This window comes from Hipposideros armiger, unplaced genomic scaffold (genome assembly GCF_001890085.2).
Source record: "Hipposideros armiger isolate ML-2016 unplaced genomic scaffold, ASM189008v1 scaffold_535, whole genome shotgun sequence".
Taxonomy (NCBI): domain Eukaryota; kingdom Metazoa; phylum Chordata; class Mammalia; order Chiroptera; family Hipposideridae; genus Hipposideros; species Hipposideros armiger.
The window spans coordinates 264,916-280,651 of NW_017731885.1; the positions used below are offsets into that span (position 1 = coordinate 264,916).

At 39.3% G+C, this 15,736-nt stretch overlaps 1 protein-coding gene across 1 annotated transcript in view; it reads left to right on the forward strand.

Moving 5' to 3' along the window:
• The window catches only part of SLC9A4 (solute carrier family 9 member A4), a 62,347-nt gene extending 47,022 nt beyond the window's left edge, over positions 1 to 15,325 (forward strand). Inside the window, exons 9-12 of the mRNA XM_019668731.1 lie at positions 607 to 703; positions 5,804 to 5,935; positions 6,688 to 6,772; positions 12,823 to 15,325. Of these exons, the coding sequence (XP_019524276.1) occupies positions 607 to 703; positions 5,804 to 5,935; positions 6,688 to 6,772; positions 12,823 to 13,178 (670 nt within the window). The 3' untranslated portion in view covers positions 13,179 to 15,325. The remainder of the gene's footprint in view (positions 1 to 606; positions 704 to 5,803; positions 5,936 to 6,687; positions 6,773 to 12,822) is intronic.
• The last annotated feature ends 411 nt before the right edge of the window (positions 15,326 to 15,736 follow it).

Below are 15,736 nucleotides of genomic sequence, written 5' to 3' on the forward strand. Positions count from 1 at the left end.
TTCTTACAATTATTCTTTAAACTAAGATAGAATCCCTAAAGGACAATTTCAAGATAAATCTACTCATAACTGTACTCATAAAATTTAATGCTCTCATAGCTCAATGCTACTCAAAATGTGGTGTGTGGATGGTATTGTCCATGAGTTGTTTGTCACCTGTTCTCGATAAGATAAGTACAGATATAACCAGGAGTCAACCTTGACTAATTCTATTTCTGTTGAATCTAACAGTAAAACATGTGGTTTGCATTTTATGGTATTTAAATAAATTATTTTCTAATTTGGTGTTTATTGTATTTTGCAAACATGTCCATTTGTAACAGATACAGAGGAAAAAATAAGTGGTTTGTGACCTCCTTAAACCCCTTTTAAAAAATGAGTTATAATGTTTCTCACATAAAAGCTAAAGGCAAAGAAATTGTATTTTCAAAATGCAAGTCAAGACGCAACATACTGACATTTCACATGAACTTACTAAAACAGTAGGAAAGATTGTGTAAAAACAGGGGTTCTGAAACTTAGAACTCCCACAAGTACATGATACTTTCGTGGCACTCTTGCCAGGATGGAAGAATAATGCTTACCTCCCTTCAATGATGTTTCCAGGGCCCAGAGGATACAAGGAATCAAAAGGCTTTCCCCTGAAGATGTGGAGTCCATGAGGGACATTCTGACACTCAACATGTACCAAGTTCGACAAAGGGTGCGTATAAACCATCTGACCTGTCCCTGTTGCCTGTGCTTGAAACCAGTCCTTCAGGAATCAGTTCTTGGTCACATTATCCTCTCTAAAGAAGCCTCCTTACTAAACAATTTCTCCCTGCTTAGTTTGCAGAACAGAAAGTTAATTGTTATGTTTCTGCTGCAAAATTGATACCTGTGGTATAAAAAGGAATGCAAATCCAGTTCCTGGCCCTAGGGGTCAGGCTGCCCCTAGCCCTGCAACCTGAGGTTTTCTAGAACCAGCAGGTCTCCCTCTCTTTCCAGAGATGGACAAGTGGTGGAGCTCATCCACTGTATCACAGAAAAAAGATGGCACCCGGACTCTGGTGATAGTCACTTTCTCAACCTGATTGACTGTAACAGAGCTCAGAAAGTTGAGATGTTTTAGATTAGAATATTGAAACTACAATGCTGAAAGCCTAAATAAAAGGAGACATATAGGCATACTATTTCTTGATTTTGGTAAAAGATATTGAGTTTATTCTAGCATCTGGGAACAGGTCCAAAGTGCATCATAAGAACACTTCTGGGGGCGGCGGGTGGGTGAGTCATTCCTAAACTTTGATCTAATTAAATGATACGTAAACTTGTGTCCTCTAATTAGAAAAATTGTTTGTTTGTTTTAAGTTTGAGGATTCAATTGAACATCTCAATTCTTAGGTATGATTATAAGTGAATTTATTTGAGAGCTTTGGGTTTTGTGACTATGTCATAGATCACAGTCTTGAGGGGACCAGAAAATAACCATCTAGTTGAAGCTCCTTGTTTTCAAGTAGAAGATGCTGAGGTTAGGGACATTGTTTATCTGACTTGTTTAAGGTCACAAAACAAATCTAAGAAACTAGGTCTTCCAAGTGCCTGCCCAGGGCTCTTTCCATGACTCCGGACTTACATGATCCAATGAAAGTGAATGTTTTCTGGCTTCCTGCTTTGGAAAGGTCAGTGATTAAGGGGCCTGTGTCATCGAAAGGCTCTGTACTTGCTGAAAGAATATAGGTCGGCATCAATCATAGCATGACGAGAGTGAATTCAACAGCTTCCAAACAATTCCAAGTGAAACTGTTTCAGTGAGACTATCACATTGGGCCTTAGATAAATAGCTGAGAACTTCCTGGTTTGAAGAATGTGGATTAGCTTGGTGTGGGCCACAGCATCTCCCCAGGTTGATAAAGATTGAATTTAGGGAAAGGTCCAGAAATGGAGATAGGGAACTCCAACCTAGTCTAAAATGAGGTTAACTGCCCAGAAAAAAAGATGACACTTGGATGCCAATGATACTTGTTTTAACCTGATTGACTGTAACAGTGCTCAGAAAATTGAAATGGTTTAGATTAGAACACTGAAACTAAAATGCTGACAGCCTAAATAGAAGGAGATGTATTAGGCATAGTATTTCTCAATTCTGGAAAAAGGTATGAAGTCTATACTAGCACTTGCATAGCAGTTCCAAAGTGCATGGCAGGAACATTTCTGGGGGCAGTGGATGAGTCCTTCTGAAACTTTGATTTAGTCAAATGATATGTCTTGTCCTTTCCTTTTATGCAGATTCTCAGGTAACCACCCTCCTCTTCATTGATCAGTATGCCTAGTCAGTCTGTCCTCTAGGTTTTTCCCTTCTAAGCTATGCAGTAGCCCCCTGCCTTGTTCCCCTCAAATAAGCAGATGGGTCATGTAAGTCAAATGAGAACATAAATAATGGTCAGAGGGGTTTCCAAGCCTCTGAGATGGTTTTGTTTCCACTTTTGTTACTTAGAGTGAAACTTACCTGTCCTTCCCCCTCCTGTCTTCCCTTTCTCACCTTATCTTTTACATGGGTCATGTGACTCCTCTCATCCGCCATGGTTCTTTTGCCTTCTTGAAGAAAAACTATTCTAAACACACAACCCAGGACAGCAGTCTGTCTGCTTTGTTTCTAGTGGGCAATCTACCATTTTGAGGATTGTCACAAAAGGAGACATCTGTAGTCCTGTAGCTTGGATTATAGGTTGCTAGGCCTCACATGGTAGTTGGGTCATTCCTCACAGTCTGCAGCTTGGAAGAGGCCATCTTGAGAGTCTGGAGTTATTTTAGGGCAAGGCTGGAATGAGTTCTGGGTTTAACTCTGGGAGATCCTAATACATAGTTGATCTGAAACTGAACTGATCTTGCTGAGTCTATTTTACTGTGGGAATATGGGGGAGGGTGGGGGTCCTCCAGACACTCCTGTTTGAAGACACAACCCTCAGCAAAATCCAGTATAAGATCTTCACTGGCAAGGAAGTTGAAGAAACTAACCTCTAGAAATTCTCAGTGGGACAACCTCAGCAGAAGCTCTCTGGAACTCAGTGGGGATGGAGATTGGGAAACATTCTTTCTAAACTTACAAGGGAAAAAAAAAATGGCCCCAGCCCAGACCCTAAGGCTAAGTCAGAGACTGATAGGGCAGTCCCTGGGATGGCGTGATCAGGTCATACTCAGAATTTCTATGTATTTTCAAAGGAGGAAAACAATTTATTCAACTCAAGTTCCCTTCAGCGAAGACTGAATGCACACCTAGAATGTCTCCCATAGAGCTCAAGTTTTAGTGGGAAATACAGGCTTTTAAACAGTTAGCAACTCCTCCATCAAAAGGCAGAAAGGGATGCACACCTGAAACTAATATAACATTGTATGTATACTGTAACTGAAAAAATATTAAAGGCAGAAAGGGAGGAAGGAGAGGGAAGAAATTTGAATATATATTATATGCACAGGACCTAGTATGCTTCTTACAGACAGGCAAACTAGACAAGGACATGGGTGATGTGATATGAGGTGAAAGAGAAGAAAAAGTGTCCAAATGTTCCTTAAAGTACAGCCTTTGTTCAAGTCAAGGTGTAGAAAATTCCTATTAGCAATATATGTATATACACACATATATATGTATACACACACACACACATATATGTATGTGTGTAAACACACGCACACTGAGTTTATTTTGCATGAATTTCATGTTGATGAAAAATTTTAAAAGTTTGTCTCCATATTCTAGATGCTCAATTTTAAAATATTTTTCATGACTGTCACATGTCACTCTTTAATATCTCAATGTATAAATGCATCTAGGTTGAGGTCTATCATTGGCAATGCTGGATAAAAATCCATATTTCAACCTAGTTTCACAATTCAATTTTTTGGGTCAAGTTCTTGTCAGACTGAGTAATTTTTCAAGAGTGGCTGGTAAAGCTCTATCAGCAGAAGGAGAAAGTTGGCTTGGCTAATTCCTTGTGTTCCCTTGACTCCCAACCTTTGCCTCCTTTATGAAACTACTTTTAGACAATTGTCTATTTTGTGAGGATTAGTTAACTATTACTCAGTTAATAGATAATAAAGGCCACAGATCGACTTAACTGGATGCATATACACTAAAACCCAAACAATAAACTAAACACCAATGAGGACACTGTTATCAAACCCTCCTTGTTACAAACACCCTCTTCTGTTCTGACAGGAAACGTGACCATCTCGTATACAGATCAAGTGAGACTCTGTTATAAATCCATATATTAAGTACTAATAAAGCTTAATCTCTTTTGTACTTTTAATGGAAATATAAGTACAGTAATACCTTGGTTTGTGATCATAATTCATTCCAGAAACAAACTATTCATATTGCAAGACATTGCTCGTTTACCATGTTAAAACGTATGAGAAATGTTTGCTCGTCTTGTGGAACACTCGCAAACCACGTCACTCACAATCCAAGGTTTTACTGTATTAGTATTTTATTTTCTCAGACTGGGGATGATCTGTGTGAACCCCACCTAAGAGACCCTTGGCCTGGAGGATGTAGTCTCCTATCTTGGCAGGTTATCCCGAGCCCCTTCCTGTACCTCTAGTCTCATTTCTTACCACACTTTGAATAAAGTACTTCATTCTGTGATGGCAAACAAATTCCCAGCTCTGCTCCAGCGTCCCATCCTCTCTCCTCCCAAGTTGTTTCACAGCTATGTCTTGTCTCTTGTGTTCCCACTTCCCCTTAGCTTCTAAGACTCAGCTCAGTGCAACGCCCACATCTGGGTGAAGTGTCCTTTGCCTGTCCTCCATAACTCCCTGCAGACCCCAGCATCTTATCACTTACCTGAGCTCATAACATGCTTATCTGTTTAACTCCCTTAGTAGACTACAAGCCTTTTGAAGACCATAATGCTAACTTATTCGTTTTTTTTCAAGTCCCTTATTTATCATGGCACCTGGCACCTAAAGCATTCGCTCTTTTGCTGTTGAATATCCTTATTAAAGCTCCATCAACCAAGAGCGATAGCACCTGCAGTCCTGCTCGATTATCCAAAGGGATCTACTGATCAAGGGGAAACAGGATATTCACTGGTGAACCTTGGGTGAGAAGAAGAGAGAGAAGTTCAGCTAAGCACTTTGCAAACATTTAAGGACTGACGTTTGTCTGTGGTTTAAGACAGGTTTCCACTGGCCTGAGTGAGGACGGTTTTTCATAAAGCTAAACTGATTCAATGTGAAGGACTGTTCTTTACCAAAGATGATGTCCTTCCTCTTATTTTGGTTGAGAGACCTCTTCCTTTTTTAACTGATGCTGGTGATAGTGATTCGTTAATTTTTTAAAATGTATCTTTAATTGGCAAAATTAAAAAAAATAGCAACCTCCTAGAAACTCCCAAAGTCATTTTGACATTTTCCTGATCTATTCAATTCCAATGCTCAGTAACTACTGGCCTAGCACAAAAAACCTGGGAAAGAAAATGTGTGTAGGGGGCAGCCAAAGTCGGTGTGTATTTCAGGGAGGGGGACCACTGCAAAAATAATAGAGGGATAGTACAGATGGAGAGTACTGCTCTGTGAGCCAGCAGGTGCAGGCTGCAACCACAAATCTGTCCTTACAGGGGTTACCTCACTCACAGACCTTTCTTCTTGGCAGTTGAGGGGCTGGGCACAGCTTGCTCCTCTGTAATTAAAGCAAATGCTCAGATGACCTTCACTGTGTGATTTTGCTCTAGTAGTCTTAATTTGTGATATTTCCATGACTTCCTAAGGCTGAGTTATACTGGAGATGTTCTTATGTATTTGACATTCTGTCTTTCTGTAGACGCTGTCCTACAACAAATACAACCTCCAACCCCAAACAAGCGAGAAGCAGGCTAAGGAGATCCTGACCCGCCGCTATAACACCTTAAGGGACAGCGTGAGGAAGGGCCACAGCCTACCGTGGGGAAAGCCGGTAAGGTGGGGATGGTGGACTCACCTGGGAGCTGGGCCAGGGCCTTCTCAGGTGATACCATCAGTATTTAAACAAGCAAACACAGCCACTGCCTTGTTGTCAGAGAAATACAAAAGTAAGAGGGCCAGGACACCATACGTGGGTGTCTCGCTCTGAGCCCCTGGCCTTAGGTACCTGAGGGGGTCTGTCTATGGGGTGGGTGGCAGCAAACTTCCCTCCAGGATGGGTCAGTGACTGGAACACAGCCACTGAGCTGTGAGTCTAGATCAGATGCCATGATGGCCCAACACTGAACTTTTAAGAGGACCTCTGTGCACAGGGACACCTGGTTCTAGGAAGCTTCCTTCTCTCCCACGAAGATATAGGGAGGAGTTTGTTTGTGCTAAGATACCTGGGCTTTATGTTCATATCACCCACTGTGCATCTGAACTATTCTATTTGAGGCCATATCAAACCGCTCTTCCTGGGTCCTCTGGATGGAGGCTAGATCTGGACCCTCCTCCCTGCCTTCGTCTCAGTGGGGCTGTGGGAGAACTTTGAGAGGTTTAGAATGGTCTATTTTATCATGAGAGGGAAAGGAAATAATATTGAAGGCTGAAGCACTCTGTTTTCTTTACACAAAAGTAACCGGAAGTCATTCATCCAAACAAGAGGCGCAGCATATGTTTGTCTATGCCCTGCACTTTGTTTGCCGCATGAAACTCCAAATTGCAGTAACTAACTCTGCTTTTATTTCTGCTTGTTTTCCACAGGCTGGTACCAAAAACATCCGCTACCTCTCCTTTCCCTATAGCAATCCTCAGTCAGTGAGACACCAGAGGGCTGCTGAACGCACAGGTAACCCGTGGGCCTGGCTGTTTTTCTTTTCTGTAAAAGGTTGAATGGTAAATATTTTGGGGGCTTGTGGACCAAAATGCAAAATCAAGAATATTATGTAGGTACTTATATGGCAAGAAAAAGAAAAAACACTTCTATGAATCTAATTCAGAAATGTATTGATGGACACTGAAATTTGAATTTCATATTATTTTTGCCCATCAGGAAATATTCTTTTTTTCCTTTGTAAGCCATTTAAAAATGTAACAACCTTTCTTAGCTTGTGGGCCATACAAAAGCAGGCAGTGGGCTGGATATAATCATAATTTGCTGAGCCTTGTCTTAGAGAAACAGAAAATGGGCACCTTTTTTTTTTCTTTTATGAAGTTGTGTGATTCACCCACAGTTTAGTATTAGCAGAAGTCTCCAAAGTTGGTTAAATTTTGCTAAAATAATTTCATCAAATTTACTGATGAAATATTTCCCATTTAATAACTAATTTTTATGTAGAATTCTTAGAATTATAAAACTGCCTATTTTTCTAATAAAAGCCAAGATGTTATTCTTAAAACATGTATACAGAATGATTTCTATTATCAAAAGGTAACATAATATATGTAATAGCCCATGTTTTCTATTTTAAGTTTTTTAGACTTTTAAGACTTAAAATCATATTGGGAACACAAATAAATTAAATGCATTGGAGTTTAGAATTAAATCTTTGAACAATGAACATAATTATACTTTAAAGTGAAATTTTATTATTTTTTTATTTTAAAATATGCTTGATATAAAATGAAAATCAATTAGTATAGAAAAGCATAAAAAAAGTTAAAAACACTTGAAACCCAACACCCAGATATAATCACTATCTATAATTCTTCTATAATTCTTCCTTCTGTAATTCTCTATAATTCTCTCTAAACCATCCTGATCTCTACCCTACCTATATTGATACAAAAAACAAACAGACAAAAAACAAAGCACACCAGCATCATATTATACAAAAACTAAAAATTTAAAAAAAATCATAGTATAGTCATTGTTTTGTAACTTATAAATTGTTTAGTTCACTCAACAGTGTGTTGTGGACATATTTTCATGTCAACAGATATGAACCTAGTGATCATTTTTAATGACTTAGTAATAATCAATTATATAAAAGCACCATAGCTTATTTAGCTAAGTCCTTAAGAAATATTTAATTTTTAATGAATATAAGCAACTATATATATATATATATATATATATATATATATATATATATATATATATATATATATATATATAGTGCCTTGGATCACTTGAATTTATTTTTGCACAAATAGCCAATTATTTCCTTAGTATATATTTTCTTGGAAGTGAAATTTTTAGGTAAAAAATTACATATATTTAAATTTACCCTCACAGCAACAGTGTATGAAAAAGGACATTTCTGAACACTTTTACCATTATTGTCAAACTTTTGAGTTATCTATGATATGATAGGATAAAGTTTGTATACCATATTTAATTTTTATACAAGTCTTTTTTTTATTTTTAGTGCCACTGAACTTTTTAAAATAGTTTTAGAGGCAACTTATTTCTTTTGGAGAAGTTTCTCCTTTTGCTTTGCCCATTTTTTCTACTTCGTTGTTTGTCTTTTTTAAAATGAATTTGAGGAACACTATATAACAAGGATATCATCCATTTTTGCTGCCAATAATTTCTCCTCAAGCATCACGTTTATCTTTTAGTTTTTAGACTTACTTGCCACTCAGATTCTGATTAATCAAATCTGCTTGATCTTCCACAGAAACACTAGAAAATGATTTACCCAATATTTTTCACTTAGAATTTTAATATTTTAATTTTGTCATGTAAATTGCAAACCATCTGAGATTTATCTTTGTGTAAATTAAGTGAGAGATTGTTTTTCTGGTGGTTACGCTCCTGTCCCAACACCATTTTTTCTCCTTTAAGATGAAATGCCACCTTTGTTGTACTAAAGTCATTTATCCTGAGAGAGTTTTGGACTCTCAATTCTGTCTTCATTGATCTATTCATCTATTCCCAAGTCATAGTCTTGTAACTAGTATTATGTTATAAAAGAGCTATTCCACAAACAAAGGCAAACAAAACCAAAAAGCACCAATTATAGGATGTATAATGGATTAATTCTTTTAAATCTTCCTGATACAAATAACCTGGTGCTATTTATGTTGCTGGAATAAATAGAGAACATGAAACTCTCTTGGTCACTCTCCTGAGACGAACATCAATAGCACATGCTGTGGTGCCGGGAGATAGCCACCGAGCAGCCTCATCTCAGCACTAATGCACACATCTTAAATAAAGCATTATAACCAACATACAGCAGAACAATAAAGCAATACTACACTTTACAAAGTAGGGTTTATTCCAGAGGTGGGGTTGTCTAACATTTGGAAATGTGTTTAAATTTTTTACCAGATTAACAGGTCAAGGGATCCTATCCTTTCATTAGATGCCCTAGAAGGCATCTCACTCATACTTCCAGTAAAAATCATAAAATCCTAGGAAAATACATATCAGACTTACACGAGGAAAACACAAAACTCTACTTCTCTATCCTGTCATTTCTTCTCTGTAAAGGAGAGAATATTGGTACCTCCCATATGCAAAAGTGTTGCCCTGACGTGAAATCAATCAGTGAACAGAAAGCTCTTAGAACAGTACTTGGGACCAAGTAAATGTGCCATAAGTATACGCTGATTATTATTATTACTATTGAGGAGTATTGAAGAAGACCTGACATGGGTAGCTAGAGATGTTCTTGGAAAGGAAGACAACACATCAGAAAGGTCAGTTCTACATGAATTCATCTAGCCATGAAGTGAAATCTTCATCCCAATGAATTTTTTTCCTCTCAAATGTGCTCAGCTAGGTGAGCAAATAGAGTGGTAAAACTAGAAACCTGAGAAGAAAACATAATGAAGCAGGACTTATCCTTAATAAATTTTAAAGAATTAAAATATTAATAATAAGGTGAGACTGAGATAGTCCTCAATGTGTATCTAGACACAATAATTTGTGTCCACCTTCCCTGCAAACTTGGTGTTGTTTTGCGTAAGAACAAGGTCAAGGAATGGCCAGAGGGGGTCTAGAACCGAACACAGAGGGAGATGTCCATGCAACAGGTAGTCCCTGGCTAACCAGGCTATGACTTGGAGAGCACTTTCTCTCCTCACTTTCCCCTTGACCCCCAGTGTTAGGCCATCTCTTACTCTAGATGTCTGAGAGCTCTCTGCTTGTTTGGGAGGTTCTACACACTCTTCCAAGACTCCTTTGCCCTTCAGATTCACTCGGTGTTATAAGTAGAGAGGTCCTTCCTGGTCACCCCTCCTCTACCCTGAGACTGCTTAAAACCCACGTGGATTGGGGAGATGAAAAAGATCTATAGATGGAGGGTGGTGATGGTTGCACAACAATGTGAATGTACTTAGTGCCATAGAGCTGTATGCTTAAAAATGGTTAAAATGGAAAAAAATGATTAAAATGCTAAATTTTATGTTATGTGTATTTTACCACAACTAAAACAAAACAAAACCATGAGGAGGGGGGAGGGGGAGACTTGCACTGGAGGTCTAAGTCTGTATCAGGCAGCCCACTGTCATCCCTGAGTGTCAGGGTCTGCTCTGCCCTGAGCAGAAGCACTTTCCATTTCTCCTTCATTTTGCCCCCCAGGTGCCCATGTCCAGAAGTTAAGACTCTCAGTCAGGTGTCAGATAGAAGAACAGATATTCAGATTTTGTTGCAGAGGTCTCCACTCATGTCTCCCCAGATCTGTGATGCCTGGGTACTGATCTGGAGAGGACTGTGCAAATGGGACAAAGCAGTTCCCACCCTTCCTCCTTTTTCCTTCGTCTTTCCACTTTCCAGCCCACTGCTTCCTCCCATTTTGGACAGATTAAATGATTTAAGTTGAGTGGTACCTTGTAAGACACCTGCCTAACCTCTTTCTAGGCTTGGAACCCATTTTTCAATAATCAGAAGGTGGTCAGGAAATGGCGACTAGAATCTGTGTGATGATGGGAACACATGTTGAGAAGGAGTGGTTGGAAACCAACAGGGGGAAGAGGGGAGTGAGAGGAAGGATTTGCTTTGGGGGCAGACAAACCCAAGCCGTTGTTTTCTTAGTGCTATAAGCACCAAAAGATCAAGAGGAACTCTGGTTCCAGACCAGATTGTGGAGCGCCAATGAAAGGGAAGTCATGAAAAAATGGACAAATATACTGTTTTCTTTATTCAGAGCATTGATTCCAGCATCCTGCTCCCCTCAACTTCCAGGCTACCTTCTCAGGATAATGTAGTCCCATTTTGGAAAAACATTATTGAATAGGGTATTTTAAGATTTTCTGATGTCCCACATCCTAAACACATTTTGTCAAGTATAAACCTGTGTGCTTATTAGTTCTAGCTTGGAAATTTTATTTTGTTTTGGGTTTTTGTTTTGTTTTGTTTTGTTTTTTAGAAGGGAGAAAAGAATAGGAGAAAGAGCCCTGCTTTCAGATTTAAAGGTCTTAAAATACCTAAATTTTCAGGAGAATATTTACAGGGAAAATAAAAATATAAGGTTAAAAATTTGAGGAAATGAGAATTAAAGAGATTTGTGAAAAAATATTCCTTCGAGGATGTGTGCACAATGAAGTAAGGCAATGCAATGTTCTGGGCATAGCTTAGGTGTTAGGAAGGTCACTCAAGAGGAGACATTGCACAGATACCCAGTGGCTTTCCTCCTGTCATGATGCAGCCCTCCAGCCCCGCACATGACTTATGTAAAAGGGACCATGGCAGGCTGACGAGGAGTGGATGCATAGCTGGACAAGCTCTGCTCAAACTCCACTTCCATCCTTACTGTGTGATACTGAAAGTCACTTAACCTCTTGAAACCTCAGCCTCTTTCCCTATGAAATAAGCGTCATAATTTCACTCATCCCAAAGAGTTATTATGAGGATTCAATGGCATAATAAATGTAAAATGATTAGCACAGTGACAGGCATATATTGGGTTGTCGGAAAAGTCATGATGTATTTTTTCAGTTTTTCATTGCAAAAATGCGTCATGACTTTTCTGACAACCCAATAGTAAATTCCCAATAAATAGACACTGCAATCTTATCATTGCCATTGTTTGCCAGCTGCAATCTATTCATCTCATTTCTTTTGAAATGAGAGCATCTAGTCACCATTGTTTGGCCACACATGGCTCTCTGCTGTGCCCACCCCCATCCCTGTTTCTCCAAGACTGGCTAGTTCAAGGTTAAAAGGATGGAACTCAGATGTAGTGCATTCTGGTAACCACTGATTAAAAAACAACCGAGATAAACCGACCATTTTCATATCACAGGACTACGTAACGTTCAGTTTAGCGTCGGTCTTTGACAACAACACAAAACATCTGTGTGCCTTATGGCCAACTGTTGTGATGCTGGAAAACACACTTCCCTCCTTACCTAGAGAAGATGAGCTGGATACACAGGTTTCTGTGCATTTCTATTTATGTTTAACAGTGCCCATATAGCTTCTGTGGCTGTCCCTGGACAACTCAGGTTTGAACTGCACAGATCCACTTATACGTGGATTTTTTTTCAATAAATACGTACAGTGCTGTAAAATTTTTCTGCCTTAAGATTTTCTTAATGACATTTTATTTTTTCTAGCTGACTATATTATAAGACTACAGTACTATGTAATACATCTAACATACAAAATACGTGTTAATCAACTGTTTATGTTATCTGTAACGTTTCTGGTCAACAGAAGGCTATGAGTAGTGAAGTTTAGGGGGAGTCATGAGTTATACATGGATTTTCAAAGGAGCAGGGAGTCAGCATCCCTAAGCCCTGTGTTGTTCAAAGGTCAACCGTAGTCCACGTTCCCAGTGGGGCAGCAGACTTGAAAAGAGAACATCATGCTGATAGGGGAGCTGAGTGTTAGCGCTGGAGCCTCAAGAGGGACTCTGTTTTATTCTGAGCTCTTGATATTTGGATATGAAGTCTTCTCTCTGATCTTAGGTCTTGTTCTTCCCTCTTCTTGTCATGTTTTCCTAGATAACAACAGCAGTGATTCAGAACTCACATTCATCATGTTCAATGCACACTCTCAAAAAAGGTCGCTTCAAGAAAGACAACTGACACAAGAGATAATCCCAATGAAGAGTTTCAACAGAGGAGGGAAGCCATCCAACTTTGGTTATACGAGAAGTACAAGCCAAGAAGAGCGTGTTGGCAGAGGCAGATGGTCGGCTCTAAGGCCCAAACCGCTATTTCATGCAGTAGATGAGGAGTATGAATCTGGAGCGGAGAGCGAGGATGAGGCCTCAGCAATTGGGTCCAGACAGTCAGCTGAGCACAGACGCAGAAGGGAACACCACAGGTCCCACAGTCCTTTGCTCCAAAGAAAATAGTGTCATTGTGCACAAGGTTTTTCTGTGCTTCACAAGAGTCCATCTTCCTATTTTGTGAAAGAAGGATTTTCAGAATTCTGAAGAAAGCTATTGTTTCCTTTTTTTGAAGTTATTAGACATGCATCTGTAAGAGGCAAGAAAAGTTTTTGGAGGACTGGGAACAAACTTGCAGGCTTTGTCACATTCTTAGCTGATGTACTTTGTAGATAATTCTCTGTGAGTGACCAATATTCATCGCCTCAGAAATTATTCACTAAGAATTTCTAAGAGTATGCGGCCCATGGGATTTATTGAGATACATTGTGATTGCTCAGTAATTCATCTTGATAATATGCATGTGCAACTTATAATCAAGGTAGAACTGGGAGGAGCCTTAGCAATATCTTGGACTAAATGAGGATACCTTGCCCATGGCCACATGGTGAGTCGCTGGCTTTACAAGCTGATTGACCTCCCTCCCAAGAGAATGCATTTAATTTTTGACTTTGATATGCACTATACAATAATTACACTTAGAGAGAGAGGTAAAATTTGTCATAACATTGCTGTATTTAATAAGTAGCAATAATAGACAGACGTGATACAGACTAAAGAATTAATCTATGAAAGAACAATGGGCTTGTCTATTTTATAATTGGAATATTTATTTTAAAAACAAATATTAGAAATAAAATAGGCATACATAGGCTTTAATAGCAATGACACAAACAACAAGTATTTATTAGATGTGCATCTGCATGGTGTGATGTTTTGCCCTAGGGATTGAAACTATTTTCCATCTTAATTTGCCATCAATTTTGTCCCCAAACTTGAACTTGACCCTTACACTGCAGCTCCCCAACTTCGGTAAATGACTTTATCTTTCCTCCCCCCTTCCTCTTCTCTCTCTTTTAGCCATCTATAGATTAACAAATAATTATTAATTGCTATTTATTTTGCTAAATGGCTAATATATAGTAATCAATTAACCACAATGTCCTTTATCATTGCAGTTCTTGAAATCTCTAACTATCCCCAATTGATTTAACCTGGTGTGTCTGTAAAGGTCACAATCCAAAGCACCTGGCTCCCTAGATCTGCCTTGATCCCCTTAATCAGAAGTGCTCAAGTGATCCCCTTCCTCCTTGGTGCTACCACACCACTTTGGACAGGCCGCAGTACGGATCTGGAAGTCACACTTATACATGTGTACATATGTTCACTCCGGTGGTCCATGGCCTAATGGAAGGGGAGGATAATTTGTCTCTTGCCTTTATCTTTTTTTCTATTTATTTTAGCTTTTTTCAAGGTTATTACAGTGCTTTGTATGTGGTAGGCGATCTATAAATGTTGAACTGATGATGATATCTTAGAGCTGGAAAATACATTAGAGAAGGTGTTATCAGACATTTCTTATTTTCCAGGTGACAAAAATGAGGTCTTGAGAAGCTACCTGGTACCAGTTCAGGGTCTGCCTTCCCTTGAAGGATGTGAGCTTATCCTCTAGTATGATCCATGGGTGCCAGTGACTGACAAAGGATAAATGACTTTTCACAGATTTATAATTTGTGAATGGCATTCACCCAGTTTCCTGATGCAGTGGTAGCAATGGCAATCAAAGGAGCCCACTTGTCTTATTTCTTTTCTCTGAGATGCTGGTGCCATTCGGGAGAGGAGTGGTAGGATTTAATGAGTAGATTGGAACTCGCCCCTTTAACTGGTAGAAGCACTAATGGAATTATTTACCCTAAAGACTTTGTTCATTTAGACGTTGTCTCAACAGGACTGCCTGAGTCTGGGAAGTGGCCCTGGAGCTCCTGCCTGAAAGGTGAGGCAGGTTGAGGGCACAAGTGGTCCTGGTAGCTCCGGTAGACTTGGAGAGCTCATATGGAAATGGCCTGTTTGTTTATCATCCAGGATTGTTTCAAAATGATCAGATCAGTGTGATCTGATCTTTATTCCATTAGTGACAGCCCCACAGAGGATGGGTTGAGGGTGTAATAGGTGCCCCAGAAATGCTGTTGGGTATCGGTTTTGCATGATTTTTTTCCAACAGGCACCACGCAGATCAGCAGAGAAAGTTTCCTCTTGGGTCTTGAGGAAGATCTGGTTCTTCTTCTCTCCTCAGCTCAGGGAGGGGATGGAATCCCATAAGGGGTTCTCTTGAGACTGACTTCTGGTCCACTGATCAGTCCACCTTCTCTGCCAGTGGCTCAATTTGCCCTTTTATCTTCAACCTCAAAAAGTCGAACAATCACAAAAATCCTAATTTTTCTTTGTTAAGTTTTTGTTTCTTTTTCTTTTCAAAACCAATTTATATTGTTAGGCTGGATGTTTTGGGATTTCAGCGAGTTCTGAAATTGGGTAAAGCAGCATTTCCTTGTATTTATTCCATACAGCACCTATCCACCTTAAGGTTTTCCACATGTTTACTGGTGTTTGGGATGTTATAAATGTTCTTATTCCACTTCCCAAACCTTGATATGATGCAATGGGCATGTCTCCTGTCTTTAGTCAGCCTGCTAAGAGAAACCTTGGCCTTTAGCTGCAGAAAGTGATCTGCTATGACAAAGAGAAGA